Source organism: Porites lutea, chromosome 8, assembly GCF_958299795.1.
Source record: "Porites lutea chromosome 8, jaPorLute2.1, whole genome shotgun sequence".
Lineage (NCBI taxonomy): Eukaryota > Metazoa > Cnidaria > Anthozoa > Scleractinia > Poritidae > Porites > Porites lutea.
In genome coordinates this window covers 9140079-9155930 of record NC_133208.1, presented here as the reverse complement: position 1 = coordinate 9155930, position 15852 = coordinate 9140079, and the positions used below count along the sequence as shown (strand labels likewise).

At 40.1% G+C, this 15852-nt stretch overlaps 1 protein-coding gene across 1 annotated transcript; it reads left to right on the top strand.

Moving 5' to 3' along the window:
• Positions 1–1097: 1097 nt before the first annotated feature.
• On the top strand, positions 1098–11687 carry LOC140946113 (probable cadmium-transporting ATPase). The gene is made up of 2 exons (XM_073395188.1): positions 1098–1118; positions 8110–11687. Exon 2 carries the CDS (start codon positions 8127–8129, stop codon positions 11121–11123), a length of 2997 nt encoding a protein of 998 aa, XP_073251289.1. The 5' UTR covers positions 1098–1118; positions 8110–8126; the 3' UTR covers positions 11124–11687.
• The last annotated feature ends 4165 nt before the right edge of the window (positions 11688–15852 follow it).

Below are 15852 nucleotides of genomic sequence, written 5' to 3'. Positions count from 1 at the left end.
TTGAAACATCTGTAAATACAATACATTTTTATGTTTTTAACTTAACCGTATAAAATTATTTCTTTCTCTGAACGGCGAAAAACCAAAAGCCAAAACGGCCAAGTGTCGTTTGACGTGGCATCTTAACCTCGCTGACTGCAACGAGCGATTGAGCACGTGCACAATGTAACGCGATACAGATCTAGATACCAAACATTTGTAATTGATACCCCAATAAATTCTAAAACGGAAAAGCCAAAGGCTATAATTTAAGAATAATACAAGAATATTTTCAGCCTAAAATCGGCAGAAAAATAAGAATATTCAGCTCTGGGCTGGAAAAACAACATTCTTATATATATATATAAAAAAAAGAGTGTAGTATTGACCGACAATATACAGAGCGGGGGCAGCTGTAGTGTGAACTATTACCAGTCGATATCTGTAAGTAAAAGAGTTTTGAAATGTTTTAAGATTTTGTTCAAGCCCAGTTCGCCTCTTTCGATTTTTCGAATTCCGCATGATTTTCAGATTATAACGTGAACTTGTTTGCACAGAAAGTGTTTATTCATTGACAGAAACGTCTCTCAAAAAATATAAAAGACAGTGTTATAGATATTTTGACCCAAAGACAATCAAGTAGATGACATTCCAGAGATGTAACTGATGATGCAAGAGCGTGATATGATCTGATATGTTCGTTCAAAGATCATGAAAGATATAATTGAATTCTCGTAAAGTAAAAGGAATTTCTATTTTCCCTTTATGAAGGGTAAAAGTTGTACTTTGGTGTCATCAAAATGTTTATTACGAATGTTTCTCCCTTTTCAGAAAAGTTTTTGTTTAAAATCATTAGACTGAAAAAGAAAAAAAACAGCTGTTTATTATGTTATGACAAGCTGTCAATGCTCATCTTATGCTATTCAGGGCATACCCAGAGCATACCTATGTGACACCTCGTTTCAATTCGATGTAATTCAAGCGTTTCACAATTAAAACAGATTCCGTTTCACGAAGTAAACTACAAGAATTGGCGAACTTTCCGAGGCCAAAAAAACTGTAGTAATTTTCACTTAAAAAGGAACTACCCTCTTGCTAAGTTTTGTTTACCAAACTAGTTGCTGACATCACTGCTCAAGGTAAGACTGAAAGGGTTTTGAGCTAGGTTTCAAAACAATTAGCGTCTATGTTCGTTTTTAACAATTGTTGGCTTCGCACTAGAAACTAAGTTAGTTTCAACATAGTTAATTGAGTGGAATGGTTATGAAACCCGTCAGACTCCTTTGTTATATGTTTTTGTGGACCTGAAAGTGCACAACGTTCAAAAGAATTCCTATCATTTTGATTGTATTGACCAATAAAAACGTTGCATTAATTTATTCCGTAACAATTTGCCAACAGAAAACAAAGGATTGTGCACTTTCAGGGTGCTTCCAACATAAACTGCAGCACTGTTGTTTTTATCATTGATGTTTGCCGCTTTTCATAACCAGTCTCCTCTAATAACTATGGTTTCAAGTAAGCACTTGATTCAAGTGCACTTGAAAATCATTATTCGCCTTGTATAAAACATGGCTTCACACTAATTGACAAAGTATATTACTTGAAGTACAAGCTGTCAATCTTCTTTCGTACATGCATATCACAAAACGCGATTGCTCGCTGCAAAAGTTAAAACCATAAGGCCTTTGCGATGGAAGAGAGGTTTTTCTAGTTTCGTATAGTCTGAGTTTAATTCGGGTAAGCTGTCTTCTTATATTATATCTAAGTTAATGTGAACGAGTTTTCACAGTTCAAGTTCGTACTTGCTTGGCGTACGTGCTTCGTAATGGCTCAGTCAATTCCAAGCGTGCCCATCCCCGTCACCGGGCATTTGTCATTTTGTTTTGTAAAAGCTACAAATGCCCCGGCATGTAATAAAATATGGACTGGACTGGATTGGTAAACCATGGACTGGATTGATAAAACATGGTTAAAAATACGTGACGGGCATCACACGACTCCTGCACTTAGTCGTATTGGAAGTTATCTGGCCTTCAGAGCTTCGCTCTAACTAGTAGGTCCTTAAGAGATTTCCCTTGCGATAAGATATGAGGGGAGGCTCCTTAAAGATTTCTTTTAGTCGTTGCTGGTTTTGTATAAAGTGTCATTTCCCTATAAGTATTTTCGTTAGGCTAGGTAAAACCGGGTGGTATTGTGTAACAAAAGTCTAGTTGTAGGGCTATTTTCCTGTCGGCAAATTTTACCTCAGAGAGGTACTTTCTTAAAATAGCGGCAGGGAGCCTCTTTCTAACAGGCGGTTTTGAAAATTTCTGATGCCTCTCAAATGTGATCTGCGAGGAATTAGTCCTTAGAAGCCTGAGCGCTTCTTCTTTAATGAAGCCTCTTTTCACGCTTGGTGGGTGACACTAGTAGAAGTCCGTGTTCGTATACTGGAATGTTTCTGCTGGTTTGTAATGTGTTTGCACGTCTAGGATTGATTCCTTGTTGAATCTAATCCCCTTGCACACTTTTGTGTCCAAGAACATGACCTCTGTTTCTGACATCTCAGCTGTGAATTTTATCGTAGAGTGAAAGTTATTTGCCTTTTCCAGAAAGCTCTCTATTTTGTCTAGACTCGTGCTCCATAGCGAAAACACATCGTCAATATACCTTTTCCAAAAAAGCGGTTTGATTCAACTCTGAATCAATATTTGTTTTTCTACTCTGGCTATGAAGATGTTTGCAAAAGCAACCGCCACCTTTGTTCCCATGGCTGTTCCATGGGTTTGCAGGTAGTTGCTACCGCAAAATTGGAACGAGTTTTCTGTTAATATAAGGTAGAGCATTTTTCTTAGGTACTTGCTGGGTATAGGGGCTTTGTTCCCATAATTATCTTCGTATGCGTGACATACGGTGGTTACGCCCTCTTCGTGTGGTATGTTGGTGTAGAGACTAGTAACGTCCATAGAGACTAGGACTGTATTTTCAGGCAATTTTGTACTCAACAAAATTCAGAAAGTTTGTCTTATCTTTTGGATACGAGTCTTGTTTCTGCGCTGTTGGCTGAATGAGTCGATCTACAAATGCAGATATCCGCTACGTGGGGCCATCGCACCCTGATATTATAGGCGCTATACTTCGACGGCACTGGTCAAAAGACAACATCAATTTTAACAGTTTGAATAATTAATGAAGCTGTCTATTTTATACAAAATACTATTGTTGTTGGCAAACAAAAGTGACCCTTTTGAGAAAAAGTAAGATAAAATATAACTGGCCCTATTTCATTTCATTTCATTTCATTTCATTTCCGACCAGAAATATTGCGTGACAGAAAGCAGGAGCCGCCGGAACATCACTGTACCTAAGTCATGTTTGTTATATTCAGATCCTATGAAACCTAGGAAAAAAACCCTTTTCTTACTTGGTCATAAATCCTTGTTATATCACTCCATGTTTTATTAATCAATGTTTTATCACTCCATGTTTTATTAATCCATGTTTTATTAATCCAGTCCATGTTTTACCAATCCAGTCCAGTCCATATTTTATTACATACCGGTGTACTCAAGTTACTCAAGTTATCCCATCATGAGGACTCCTACTTTTTTCTCTCTTGTCTTCTTCTTCTTTTTTTGGCTTCATTGTCCCATGTGATTCTTAAATGGATATTGTAAAGCATATTCAGCATTATTTCGACTGCCGGGTGGGAAAAAAAGGCAAGTTAGCATGCAAGTTCAACTAGATCACCGGGTTCAACGGCCGATCAATGTTGGATAGAGCTTAAACCAGTATTTTATCCATCAGTGGGGAAGGCACCAATTCATTGTGGGGCTCAGGTTTGGTGTAACATAAATTCAAAGGTAGATTTCAGGAAAAAGCAAGGTTTTGACGGTAAAAAAACGGAACTGAAACGCGTTTCAGATAAACTTTAACCCGCGACCTAAACAAACTCGAGAGACCTGACAAATTTTTTTATCTCAGTAAAGGTGCGGCGCTTAATCGATCATTTACGGTACGCAAAAATACGGACTGTTTTCAGGAGTTCATGGGCTCCTGCTGTTTTGGAGTCCAGATGGGCACCAACATTGCCGCCGGAAACCAACAAAAACATTTGACGCTGAGTTTTGCTACGATTCACCTTCCGAAGAACTCATAAAAATTAAAGCAATATTTTTTGTAATACAGTGTTCAGAAAGCAAAGTGCCCCAAGATAGGTAACATTTTTAACCTGTTTGACAGTTCAGTCGGTCGCCATTTAAATGCCGCGCCACGCAAAAGCTTACAAAATAATTCAAGTGTACTGTATCATAAAACGAAGATCCCTTCCGAAGTGAAAATTTGTATAAATATTTGTTTTTAGCTGTTCAAATACTTCAACACTTTATATAAGTAAAACCTCAAGACGATTGATAACTCAAGGTAGTTTGATGACGTCATGTGAAGACCAGGGCAGCGATGGTTTGCAGGCCACTACTCTTAAATTCATGATTAAACTCTGCTATGTATTTTAAAAGTTACAAAATTAACGATTTTGCGCGATGAGCTTGCGAACAGAGACGCTGCGGGTTGTTATAATTTTAACGGCATTTGCAAACTTTACAATTTTCGTCAGAGTCTTCTGCGATTTTCACAAATTGTTCCCCTTTGTTATTTAAATAACAACACATCCTCAAAGCGGCGCTGGGGATTTTACAATTTTTACGGAAATTGCAAAAATTACAGATTTCACGTTTTTTCGCGATTTTGTCACTACTGTTTTCCCTTCGTTATAATGACATGATATGAATATTTCGCTGCAGGTATCCTATAAGCATTGTTTTCCATTTCTTTCGAGGCGATTGTAAGTCCCAAGAGACATTGAAAACAATGGTTATGCAAAATGTTGGAGGGACAGCATTTAGGGCCTGTTTACATGGAGGTGGAGAACCTCAGTTAGGTGAGGTAACATGTGGCGGGTCACCCCACCCATCATGTAAACATGATCAAATTAAAATGAGAGATTACATTGACAGGTGGGTTACCCCACCTAAGCGGGTTACCTCACCTATCTGGGGTCCCCCACCTCCGTGTAAACAGACCCTTAGTGAAAACGTTACAGTCAAGAAGACTTTTGCAGGGACCGATCAAACAACGTGAAATAGAGTTAAGTTGCGATATTTCGAGTGGCCAATACCAGTCTTCATCAGGTTTGTATAGGTAATAGCATGATTTGTAGTGATATTTGGCATAAATACACGAGTGATCTTTCAAAATTGTTATACGTAATTTCACGAGCTGTTAGGCGTGTGAAATTTGAGACAATTTTGAAATATTATGAGTGGTATTTATGCCAAATATCACGTACAGATCATGCTATTATTTGTTTATACTACTACCCACAAAAGGTTTGTAGTTTTCACATGTAGGTATTTCAAATTAAGTTGAAATTGCAGAAATTTCTCATGTAATAGTATTAATTGAGATATCACGAATTTACAGAAATACCGTAAAATTCCGAAAATAAGCCCCTCCATGTATAAGCCCCTCCAAATATAAGCCCCCCCAAACCGGGAACGCAAAAAACCCTCCGTTAAATCGCCCCTCCAAATATAAGCCCCCCAGGGGCTTGTACTTGGAAAATTGCCCTCAAATACAAAGTCCAACAAAGCAAAAACGGTAAATTTGCTTCCAACTATAAGGCTAGCCCAATCGATTTCGAAACGCAAATTTCCCTCCGTAGATAAGCCCCTCCGAATATAAGCCCCTCAAAAAGGGCCTTTGAAAAATATAAGCCCTGGGACTTATTTTCGGAATTTTACGGTATATATGAAGTTAAATAATGACCGGAAATTACATAATATGACGTGGTATGGTGTGGGTACTTAAAAAGACAAGATAACAAAAGAATAAAAGATATACTATATATATTTACAGTTCATCACGTTTATTGATGCCCAGAGGTTCAATTGTCTTAGCTTTATGGATAAGGTGGGCTTCACGTGCTTTCCTAAAAGAATCACGCCCATTTTTAAGTTTTTCAATAGGAATCAAAAGCATATGATTGTCGGAATGATGACTGGGTAGAAAGTGTTCTGAAACTGCGGTATGAAGTTACCAGTAGGGTTAAGTATTGGTCGTCTGTGTTCATTAAAACGGTCTTTGAGGCGACGTTTAGTTTCTCCAATATATTATAGATTACACAGGCGACATTGAATCAAATAGATAACATTAAAAGTTTCACAAGTGATATGAGATTTGATGTGGTCATTACTTCATTTACTTCATATATATTTCTGTAAATTCGTGATATCTCAATAAACCCGATGAAGACTGGTATTGGCCAGTCGAAATATCGCAGCTTAACTCTATTTCACGTTGTTTGATCAGTCCCTGCAAAAGTCTTCTTGACTGTAACGTTTTCAATTTGATCTATTTTGACTGATCACGATCGTTTTGGATCCGACGTTGAGCAAGATTGATCGTACACGGTTTTTGCAGTGGTTTTTTTACCTTAACTAAACAGGCCCTTAGAATTATGGTATTGTTTGAAAAAGGCCTACAGGGCCCGCGCAGGGGGAGAGGCTGGGGGGGGGGGGGGGCAGGCCCCCCCACTTATTGAAAAATAAATAAATAAAATTAAGTACAGTGGAACCTAGACATAATGAAGGGCCAAGGGACTGGCAAAATATGTTCGTTATATCGAGGTTCGTTAACTTGTATCGAGGTTCTTTTTCATATTGCCTTACATATTACTATTAATGGTGTCAAAAAAAAATAGTTCGTTAGACCGAGGACTTCGTTATAGGGGTTCCGCTGTAATATACATTTTCATATAAATGGTATCTTTATTGGAATAAGAATCTTCCAGCATCTAATTAAATTTATTATTGGTCCATTTCGATCCCATCAGTCTGATGCGTAATAAGCCTTAAAACGCCTATCTTTACAAAACTGCACCTAGTCCTAGACTTTTGCGTTTTCAAACCAGCATGGCTATGTAGCATTTGCAACGATGCAGAATAGAGTCTTTTTTATGAAGGTTCTCGATTAAATCTGAAGACTACTCCACGAACTACGGTTTCTTAAAACGAATTATATCAGCTGACGATGTGATCTCTGACGCATTTCGATGACATTCTAGACAAAATGAAGGGGTTACAGGAACGTACAGTGTAACATCATGATCTGCAAACTTCTACTGGTGGATCCTGCATGTGCAATCAGGCTCAGCAGGAGAAAGGTACTTTTCCGCCGCTTGAAATTTATAAACATGACACCGCTCAACAACGACTCAAGAAAGGTTCAGTAATCTGACAATTCTAAACAGCCACAAAGAGAGAACAGCCAATCTGTACCCCACCCCCCACTTCAAAAGAGGGGGGCCACCGGCCCGGGACTCTAAAAACTCCTCCGGGGGCCCTGGCCTATTAGGCTTAGTGACGACATCCAAATCTGCTGGGTGTCTTGTGTTACCTTATACTAATATTTTTGGTCATTCATGCACCCTTTCGGTGAAGTTTTACCTATTAAAAATTTTTTAAAATCTTACAACAATAACGTAACGCCACCGGTATAGGAAATGATCATCGGAATGACAATCCAAATGACTTGATCGTTGGTTCGGGTTGTTGCCCCCAATAAAGATCCATAAAGCTCCAACTTCAATCAAAGAAGTAGACGTACGCTCTTTAATCAATTATTGATTGTTTCTGGTTATGAGATAGCGTAGTGCGCAGCACGTTTTGTTTCAAGTTTGTGATAAAACCCAGAAAAAAGGTTTTTGTTCATTGAGATGTTGCTTGCGATTATTTTTTGCCGATTTCTAGGACTTCTACTGTATGCGCGTTATATTCATTTTGATTTGTAAATGAGTTTTTTTTAGGAAACGTCTTTTCTTTTCCGCATGTTCGTTGTACGGCTTTGCTTCATGTTTGCAGTGATTATGAACGGTTTTCGTTTGATCGTTTTGGCTTGAACCGGAAGGGATGATCGGCGAAAAAGAAGAGTTTTTGTTGGCATAGCATTTTATAGAGGCATGTTTAAAGTTTGTAATATAAAACACGATCTTAACTGGATAGCTCATACTGTAGCTCTGTCTTGGCAATGTTACTCGATAAAAGACGGTTCTTTATTTACATGGTAACGCTTTGATGTTTTTATTTACAGATCGCAGACATATCAACATGTGCCAGGAATACCACTGTGATTGTTGCTATGATGAATTTCCGGCTGACTCCTGCAAATGCCTCGAGTGTTTCCATGGCGACCAAGATAATGAAGAAGGCGACAAACTTCTTCAAACCGGTAAATTCCCAACAAAGTCATGTTTATCGGAAAACAACCGTTCTCCAGAGGCATGTACTTCAAAACCATGCTGTGGTGGTGAAAAAGATTTATGTAAAAAAGAGGAAGCCTCCCCCTGTTGTTCTTCAAGTACCAAAGAAACATTTGAGGAGGAAAAAGCTCGACAGTCGGTTTGTAAGAGTGACTGCTGTTCTACAAATGAGGAGGAGAAAACCAAGCCAGTTTTATTAAGTGAAAACACCTCTCAACAGCAAGAATCACAGCCGCTACAGCCTGACTGCTGCAATTCTTGTCAGCCCACTGAAAGATCTGTAGATGATAACATGGCAGGGCGTCCTAATTCAAAAGATTCAACATGCTCTAAATCTAGTAGTCCTTGCCAAAGTTCACGTAGTGTGAAGAGGTCCCAGGGAGACACGAGTGCAAAATCAAGCAATCCTGGTGACGCAGTCAGGCGTTTTTCAGCGGAAGACACACTTTGCACCACCCCCTCATCTCCACTGCTACCAAAGGAGAGCGAAAGCAGTGAAAAGAAGCTGATTCCGCAGCAGCGTACAACGAAACTGCGAGTTCAAAACATCTGCTGTTTATTGGAAAGCGGTTTGATTCAAGATACTTTAAAGCCGTTGGAAGGCGTGACATCCGTCGCCGTGAATGTAATCGGCCGAGTAGTGTATGTGCGTCATGATCCGGAGGTGACGTCAGCTACAGATCTGGTTACCGCACTTAATCGAAAGCACCTGGGATCGAGCATCATGGAGACTGGATCCCATCATTCCGCTAACAAGGGTGAAGGTCTGCCGCGTTCGTTATTGGAGTTTTTAATTTATCTTTTGCTGCAGAGTATTCTGTTAATAGTAATCGTGGTAGCGTTTCTAACAAAGGCAAAGTGGTTCCAGTGGGTGGCCATCGCTGAAATCGTCCTTGGTATCCCTCCAGTCTTGAAGAAAGCCTTTTTGTCCATTATAAACCGCACCGTTGACATCAACATCATGATGCTTATTGCCATAGCAGGAACGCTGGCCATTCAAGAGTGGCTGCAAGGTGCAGCTGTGGTGTACGTGTTCTCGTTCACTGAGGCCATGCAGGGGTTGTGCATGTTTAAGGTTCAGCGGACTATCTCTGGACTCATGCTCGAAGCACCTCAAGTCGCCATATTAGCGAAAACCGGTGAATGTGTCTCCGTAGAGTCGGTTATCATAGGAACAGCCATTGTCATTAGACCTGGTGAATTGATTCCATTGGATGGTGTGGTAGTAAAGGGCCAAGCGGCTGTGGATGAGAGTTCAGTTTCCGGGGAATCTGTTCCCGTGGGGAAAACTGTTGGCGCAAAGGTCTATAGCGGGACTGTCAATCAAAATGGATACCTGGAAATTGAGACTACATCCGACGCAACTTCCTCTACAGTCTCCAAAGTGGCACAACTTGTTCAAGAAGCTCAAACTAGTTCAACGAGAACCGAAGTTGCTATAAACCGGTTTGCCAAGTACTATACACCAACTGTGGTTATTGTGGCAGCACTTGTGGTGATTGTTCCCGCCATTCTTGGTGCCGCTGGGGTGGGGAACTATTCACATCACATTAAAGAATGGGGCCTACGAGCACTTGTTCTTCTGGTCATAGCTTGCCCCTGCGCCCTTGTCATGTCCACCCCGATCGCCGTGGTATGTGGCATCACTGCGGCTGCGCGAAGGGGAGCCTTGATTAAAGGTGGAGCTCATCTTGAGACGCTGGCTCAGTTGGAAGTTCTTGCGTTTGATAAGACTGGAACACTAACGGAAGGAAAGTTTCAAGTTGTTGACAAAGAATGTCCTTTTGGTGTCAACGAAAGAGCTACATTACGCTTAGCCGCTGCTCTAGAGAGCAAGTCAAGCCATCCTCTCGCCGCAGCCATAGTAAATGAATTTTCTGGTTGCGTTACTGATATGGTAACGTCACAGAGCGTTGTTTTGCCGGAAGTATCACGGTTTGAGCTTCACGGAGGACAAGGCATTTCCGGTATTGTCGAGGGCCATCTGGTTCAGATTGGGAATTATGAATTTCTTAATGATATTGCCGGAATAAAGCCCAGTAAATACATGGAAGACAAGTACAATGCATGGTGTGACGAAAGTAAGACGGTGATATTTGTGTGTTTAGATGGTGACCTTGCGATGATGCTAGCGCTCGCGGACACGATCAGACAACACAGCCTGGAAACGATTGAGTGGCTGCGAAAGCTTCGAGTCCAGTCGACAATGATTACCGGTGATAACTCGCAAACAGCCATGGCCGTGAAGAATAAGCTGGGACTAGACGAATGCATCGCTAAAATGAAACCGCAAAATAAACTGTCATGGGTGAAAGACAGACAAGCTGCAACACAAGTCAGTGATGAAGAAATGTTCTATAGTGATCGGTGTTTTGCGTCTCGTTGCTGTTCCTGCGACAACACCAAGAATTGTATTGTCGGCATGGTTGGCGATGGTATCAATGATGGTCCAGCACTGGCTGCAGCGAATGTTGGGATTGCAATGGGGGCCGGAGGTACCGCCTTAGCAGTGGAAGCGGCCGATGTAGCACTGATGACCAATAACTTGGCCAAAATACCTGAGCTGATCGAACTTGGCCGTTTCTGTCGCCTTGTGGTTGCGGAAAATATTGCTTTCTCCGTTATTGTAAAGCTCGCTATGGTGATCGCAGCGCTTGCTGGGAAGGTTTCACTGTGGATGGCTGTACTAGCTGACGTGCTTGGTTTACTGTTCGTGATACTAAATGGACTGAGACCACTTTGGAGCATAAAGGAACATGAAGACAAACACACTGATGTTGAACTTGCACTTGTGAAGAACGCTGGAAACAGTTACTCATATGGGGCTGTGGCTTCAAGTGACTAGTGCATTTTTACGAGTTCTGGCAACATGAGGGACATGCGTTTTCTAAAGAGCACTGCTCTATGCTTTGCCATTCAATTTAATTAATTCGCACCATTTCAATAAGTAGAAAAGTTATAATAGTAATAATAATAACACATTTAAAGAAGAAGAAAAAAGTAATAGGAACAATGGTTTAAGGGATTTATAGTTATTGATAGGGGGTTTCGGATCACGTAAGACAACCACGGCAGAGAGAACGTCACGAAAAAAGTTAATTCGCCTCCTGTCAATTTTTCATTTCATGCGATTATTCCAGCTCGCTAATCTGTAAAAAGCAAGAAAATAGACTAATTCTGAGTTCCGAAAACCCTCACCATTAAAACAAGGCTAAATGCAAAACCTTTTTTGTTATAATGAGTTTCATCTACATGAGAATAAGTAATCATTTTCATATCAATAGCTTCGCTTTTAACCTCGCTTTGAACAGAGGTTTCGGGCAGCTCGAAAATGACCTATTTTAAGTTCTTGGAATTGAATTCTTTCAAAATATATCAGAATAAAAAAAATTGCTTTCCTGAAACGCCATATCTGGTAATTTCATGTCATAGTCGTGCAGTGACGGCAAAGAAATCGAAATGTACCGAAAAACGTGATGCGCGTGCAGAGTTGTTTCTGTTAATATTGTGTATTGCTTTTTAGACGTTCGAGTCGTTGTCCCTGCGAGACATCTTATACTCTCTCTTTTGTACAACCCATGTCAAAGCGCAAGGGGTTAAAAAGGCTTGTCACCGTAATCACCGATATCAGAATAACGGAGGCAGATCTGCCCATTTGAAACTGATAAAATGACATTAGTAATTAAAAATAATTACTAGCTGCGTGCAAACTTAATTCAGATAGGTTAATAGGTTCAATGTAAGGATCTTATATCTGACTGAAGTAGCAAAAAGTTTTAGTTTATATGTTCTTATCCAACGGTACCGTTCGCTCTTAAGCACAACTTGACTCCAAGGAAGAATAATAGACACTTTTTCTTGGAATAACTTTTACAACAGTTTAGACAAGCTTTATTTAAAATTAATAGCAGTTTCAGTAGCCTGCCAACGCAGACCTTTTTCCTGTTGTTTCTCCTCTCCACTCAAAAGGAAATATCCCGGAGGGCCGAGCGATACAAAGCCGGGAATATGACTGACTGTAAATGTTGCTTCTAGCATGGCTAGAAGTTTTAAACTTTACTCCCAACTTAGACTTGCAAAACCGTCTGTTTTTCTGCGTATTCAACTACGCGCGAGCAGTCACGCAAAAGCTCTGGAGCGAGGCTAAAAACGGAGAGCAAGACTGGGGTGAGGCTCGCGCGCTTCGTGTGTAAGACTCGTAAGCTATGGTAAGCTGATTTTGTGAAAAAAGAAAACCCGGCTGTTTGCAGTCTAATTCCAACTAGTTTGTAATATGGTCATAGATTCTTCTGCATGCTTGAAGAAAGGTTTATTGAGACATTCATTTACTGTTAATGTTATTGCAGTTAAGTGGTGTGAGTCGTAAAATTAAATCAGTTTCAAGGTGCATCACGTTATTAAATATGACGCTGTCGATCGATCTTTTAATTTGATCACAGGTAGCCCAAGCTCAGTATGAAGTATGGCCCGGATAATAGAGTGGTTAAGCTTCACCGGTCCACGGCAAACGTCAGATTCAAGTTGAAGTAGTTGAGAATTTCTCAAAATAGAAAATGAGAAGGCAAAAACAGCTCAAAACAGTTCTTTTGGATTAAAAACTGCGTGAAACTACTAATTTATGTATAGAAATAATGAGCAGTAAACAACAAGTAAAGGGGAAACTTGGTCACGTGGTACAAATTCGCGTTTGCCGTTTGACGTAAACGTGATGCTTAACCTCTCCGTGAATAAGGGATTTGTACTGGAATCTCAGTTAAAGATTTATGGGATTCTCTAAGGGGTGAAGGAATGCTAAAATCTTAGGGACCTAACCACACGGGAAGCAAGAACAAAGCAGGAAAAAAGGTTAGGCACATCTATTCAGAATTTTTGCGTGTACTCATTTTCTTGAATCTATTCCTGGGATTCCCATACAAATCCTTTACGTTCAAGGTCATTTTCAGATTACGCAAAATTATATCATATCAATGATTAAACTCCCATAGTGGGCTTGGGTTGCCTGTGGGATGATTTAGCTGAGTTCAAGTTGCATCCGCCTGTGCTTAAAACGTTTCGTCGCGTCTTTCATGCTGGCCTAATAACTGACTGCCCCTGGGTCTCCGAGGATGTATGTGAGTAGAATACGATGCCTGCAACATGAACTGTTCACATTCCTCTATTTTTCCTTAAGATCACGGGATTGAGCGCTTACCGGCCATCTTGAATTTTTTTTCAGGCTCTGTTTTAGCAATTGCAAAAGTTGCGTCTATAACTGCGATGATCTTCTGTTATTTAATTCTTCACCCTCAGTTCCTATATATGATTTTCATATATTAAATATTTTATCAAAGACAAAAAGGTTTTGGTATATAGCTGACTCAATTCAATGACGGTTACTTTAAGCATTGGGAATTGCGCATTGGGAAGCTATTGTTTGGTGTATGGTCACTCATGTAAATCATCGCAGTAAGTTCCGTATGCCCAATTGTCATTTCCAGTTACCAAAGTAACCTTTATTGAATTACGTATAGATTGCGTTGGTTGTCATCACTTGTAGTCTCATATAACTTACTCTCCATTATTGGATTCTTCGTTTTCACCGTCAATGATAACAAAAAGGATGGCATTAAAAAAACCGGAAACAAATTCTAACAGAAAATGAGGTAGGCAGGACTTTCCCTCCTGACTTTGCTCCACGAGTTAGTGTGATCCAGGTGTTCAGATAATGGAGAGTTGCGCGAAATAAACGGCGTAGAAAAAAAAGGATACTTCCACCTCCATCCCCCATCGTTGTTTCTTCCAGCTCACTCCTCTTTGTCCCGTCCTCACTATCTGAACGCCTGTAGCAGGCTATATACCAGTGTGAAATTCTAACCACGGCTTCGCCAATCACTACGCGCACAGGCTCGGCCGTTTAAAAGCGATCCCGCGAGCTGCGCAGGTTAGTCCTTCATTTTTTATACTAAACAGCAGAGGCTCTTGGGATATAACGTAGTCGTCCAAAATGACTCATGGGTAACAAAATAAGAAATAAGACCTTCGTAGAATGAACTTTCACTTTTAGTAGCGTATGGCGTGCATCGAGAAATGCCATTTCATTAGCGAATACACAGGACCTTCAAAAAAATTGACTTTTGCTACTAGGAAAGCGTCTTGTGCATCAAGAGGTCTGAATAACGATTAGCAAACAAGAGGCTGAGGGGCATAAATTAATTGCTGGCGTTTTCAAAGTGGAAATGTGCAACATGAGATGCAACTACTTATCGGATTAAGGAGGGTAAGGTGGCTCGATGGAATTTTTCAGGGTCAATACCTCCCAAGTTTGAGCATAAACTGCGTCGCCATTAACAAAGGTTTGGAGAAATTACCACCACAGCTGTAAAGAAAGAAAAATTGTTTTGATCAGGGTTACAAAGACGAGAATCTCAAATTAAAAAAATCTACCGAGCGGTTTCAAAATTATTCGAATATTTGTTTAAATAGGCAAAAATGTTTACAAAACCGCTAATAACAGCGCCTCGATACATACTAAGCAAATCCTTCTTTCTAGCAATCGGCTAAAGCTATCTCCATGATCTTTCACACACGTTTTTTAAAAGACTGAAACTATTATGAAATTGCATTTCAAAAACGATTAGTTTTCTATGGACAACGGCCGAACATCAAAATTGTCCAGTTTTTACCGTATTTCTAACATAAAAACTTTATCCCAAAATATCTCCATAACGCTCCTATAGATTTCGCTTGAACATCACGAGCATCAAGGCGGCTATTATAGGAAAAAGCTTCCGTGAACGATTTTGGGAGAAGAGGGCTGCAAGTAAAATAGAGAAAGAAGAAAATTTGTTTTGATTGGGGTTACAATGACATGAGTTGTCATAGCAACGAAATGACGCCATTACCTAATACAGCTTTGGTGGTAATTTTTCCAAATCTTTGTTAATGGCCACGTAGTTTACGCTCAAACTTGGGAGGTATTGACCCTGAAAAACCCCATCGAACCACCTTAGTCAACGACGACGGCAACGGCAGCGAAAACTTCACCCAGAAAAAAAAATTCGCCCTGTTCCAAGCTTCTTCGCTCTTATTCCAACTTGTTTAATTTGTCAAATACTGGCGATTTTTTCAGGAGTTGATTTTAGCAGTTAAGCACACAAAAGGAAAAAAGGAAAACCGGTTTTCTTGTATTCACGTCCTCCACAAACGTGAAATTAGAGAGTTCAGTTAACGTCGTAGTCGTGCAGGCAAAGAAAGCAAGAACATGGACATTGTTTTGCAAATCTACATCTATGGCCTTTTTGCTGTTCTCGTTACCTTCGCTGTCGTCGTTGCTTAAGCTTAAGATTCTAAGACGAGAACGACTCGGTACGATAACGAGATTTTCTCAATACAAATAGTGCGCGCATGTGAACCAGCGTCATTTTAGGGGGAAAAGGCGATAGACGTCGCCATTCTACTACGAATTTTGGCGATTTCGTAGTGGCGGAACAAAGTTATCAAATGTTAGAAGTTTTATCATTTTGCGATCGGGAGACGGTTAAGTCTCCTCCAATAAAAATAACCGTGTTAACTTTTATGGTGAAAAAAGTAAAACG

What these genes read in the sequence shown, in the direction of transcription:
- LOC140946113 (XM_073395188.1), top strand. Translation starts at nt 8,127, where the DNA reads ATGTGCCAGGAATACCACTGTGATTGTTGCTATGATGAATTTCCGGCT.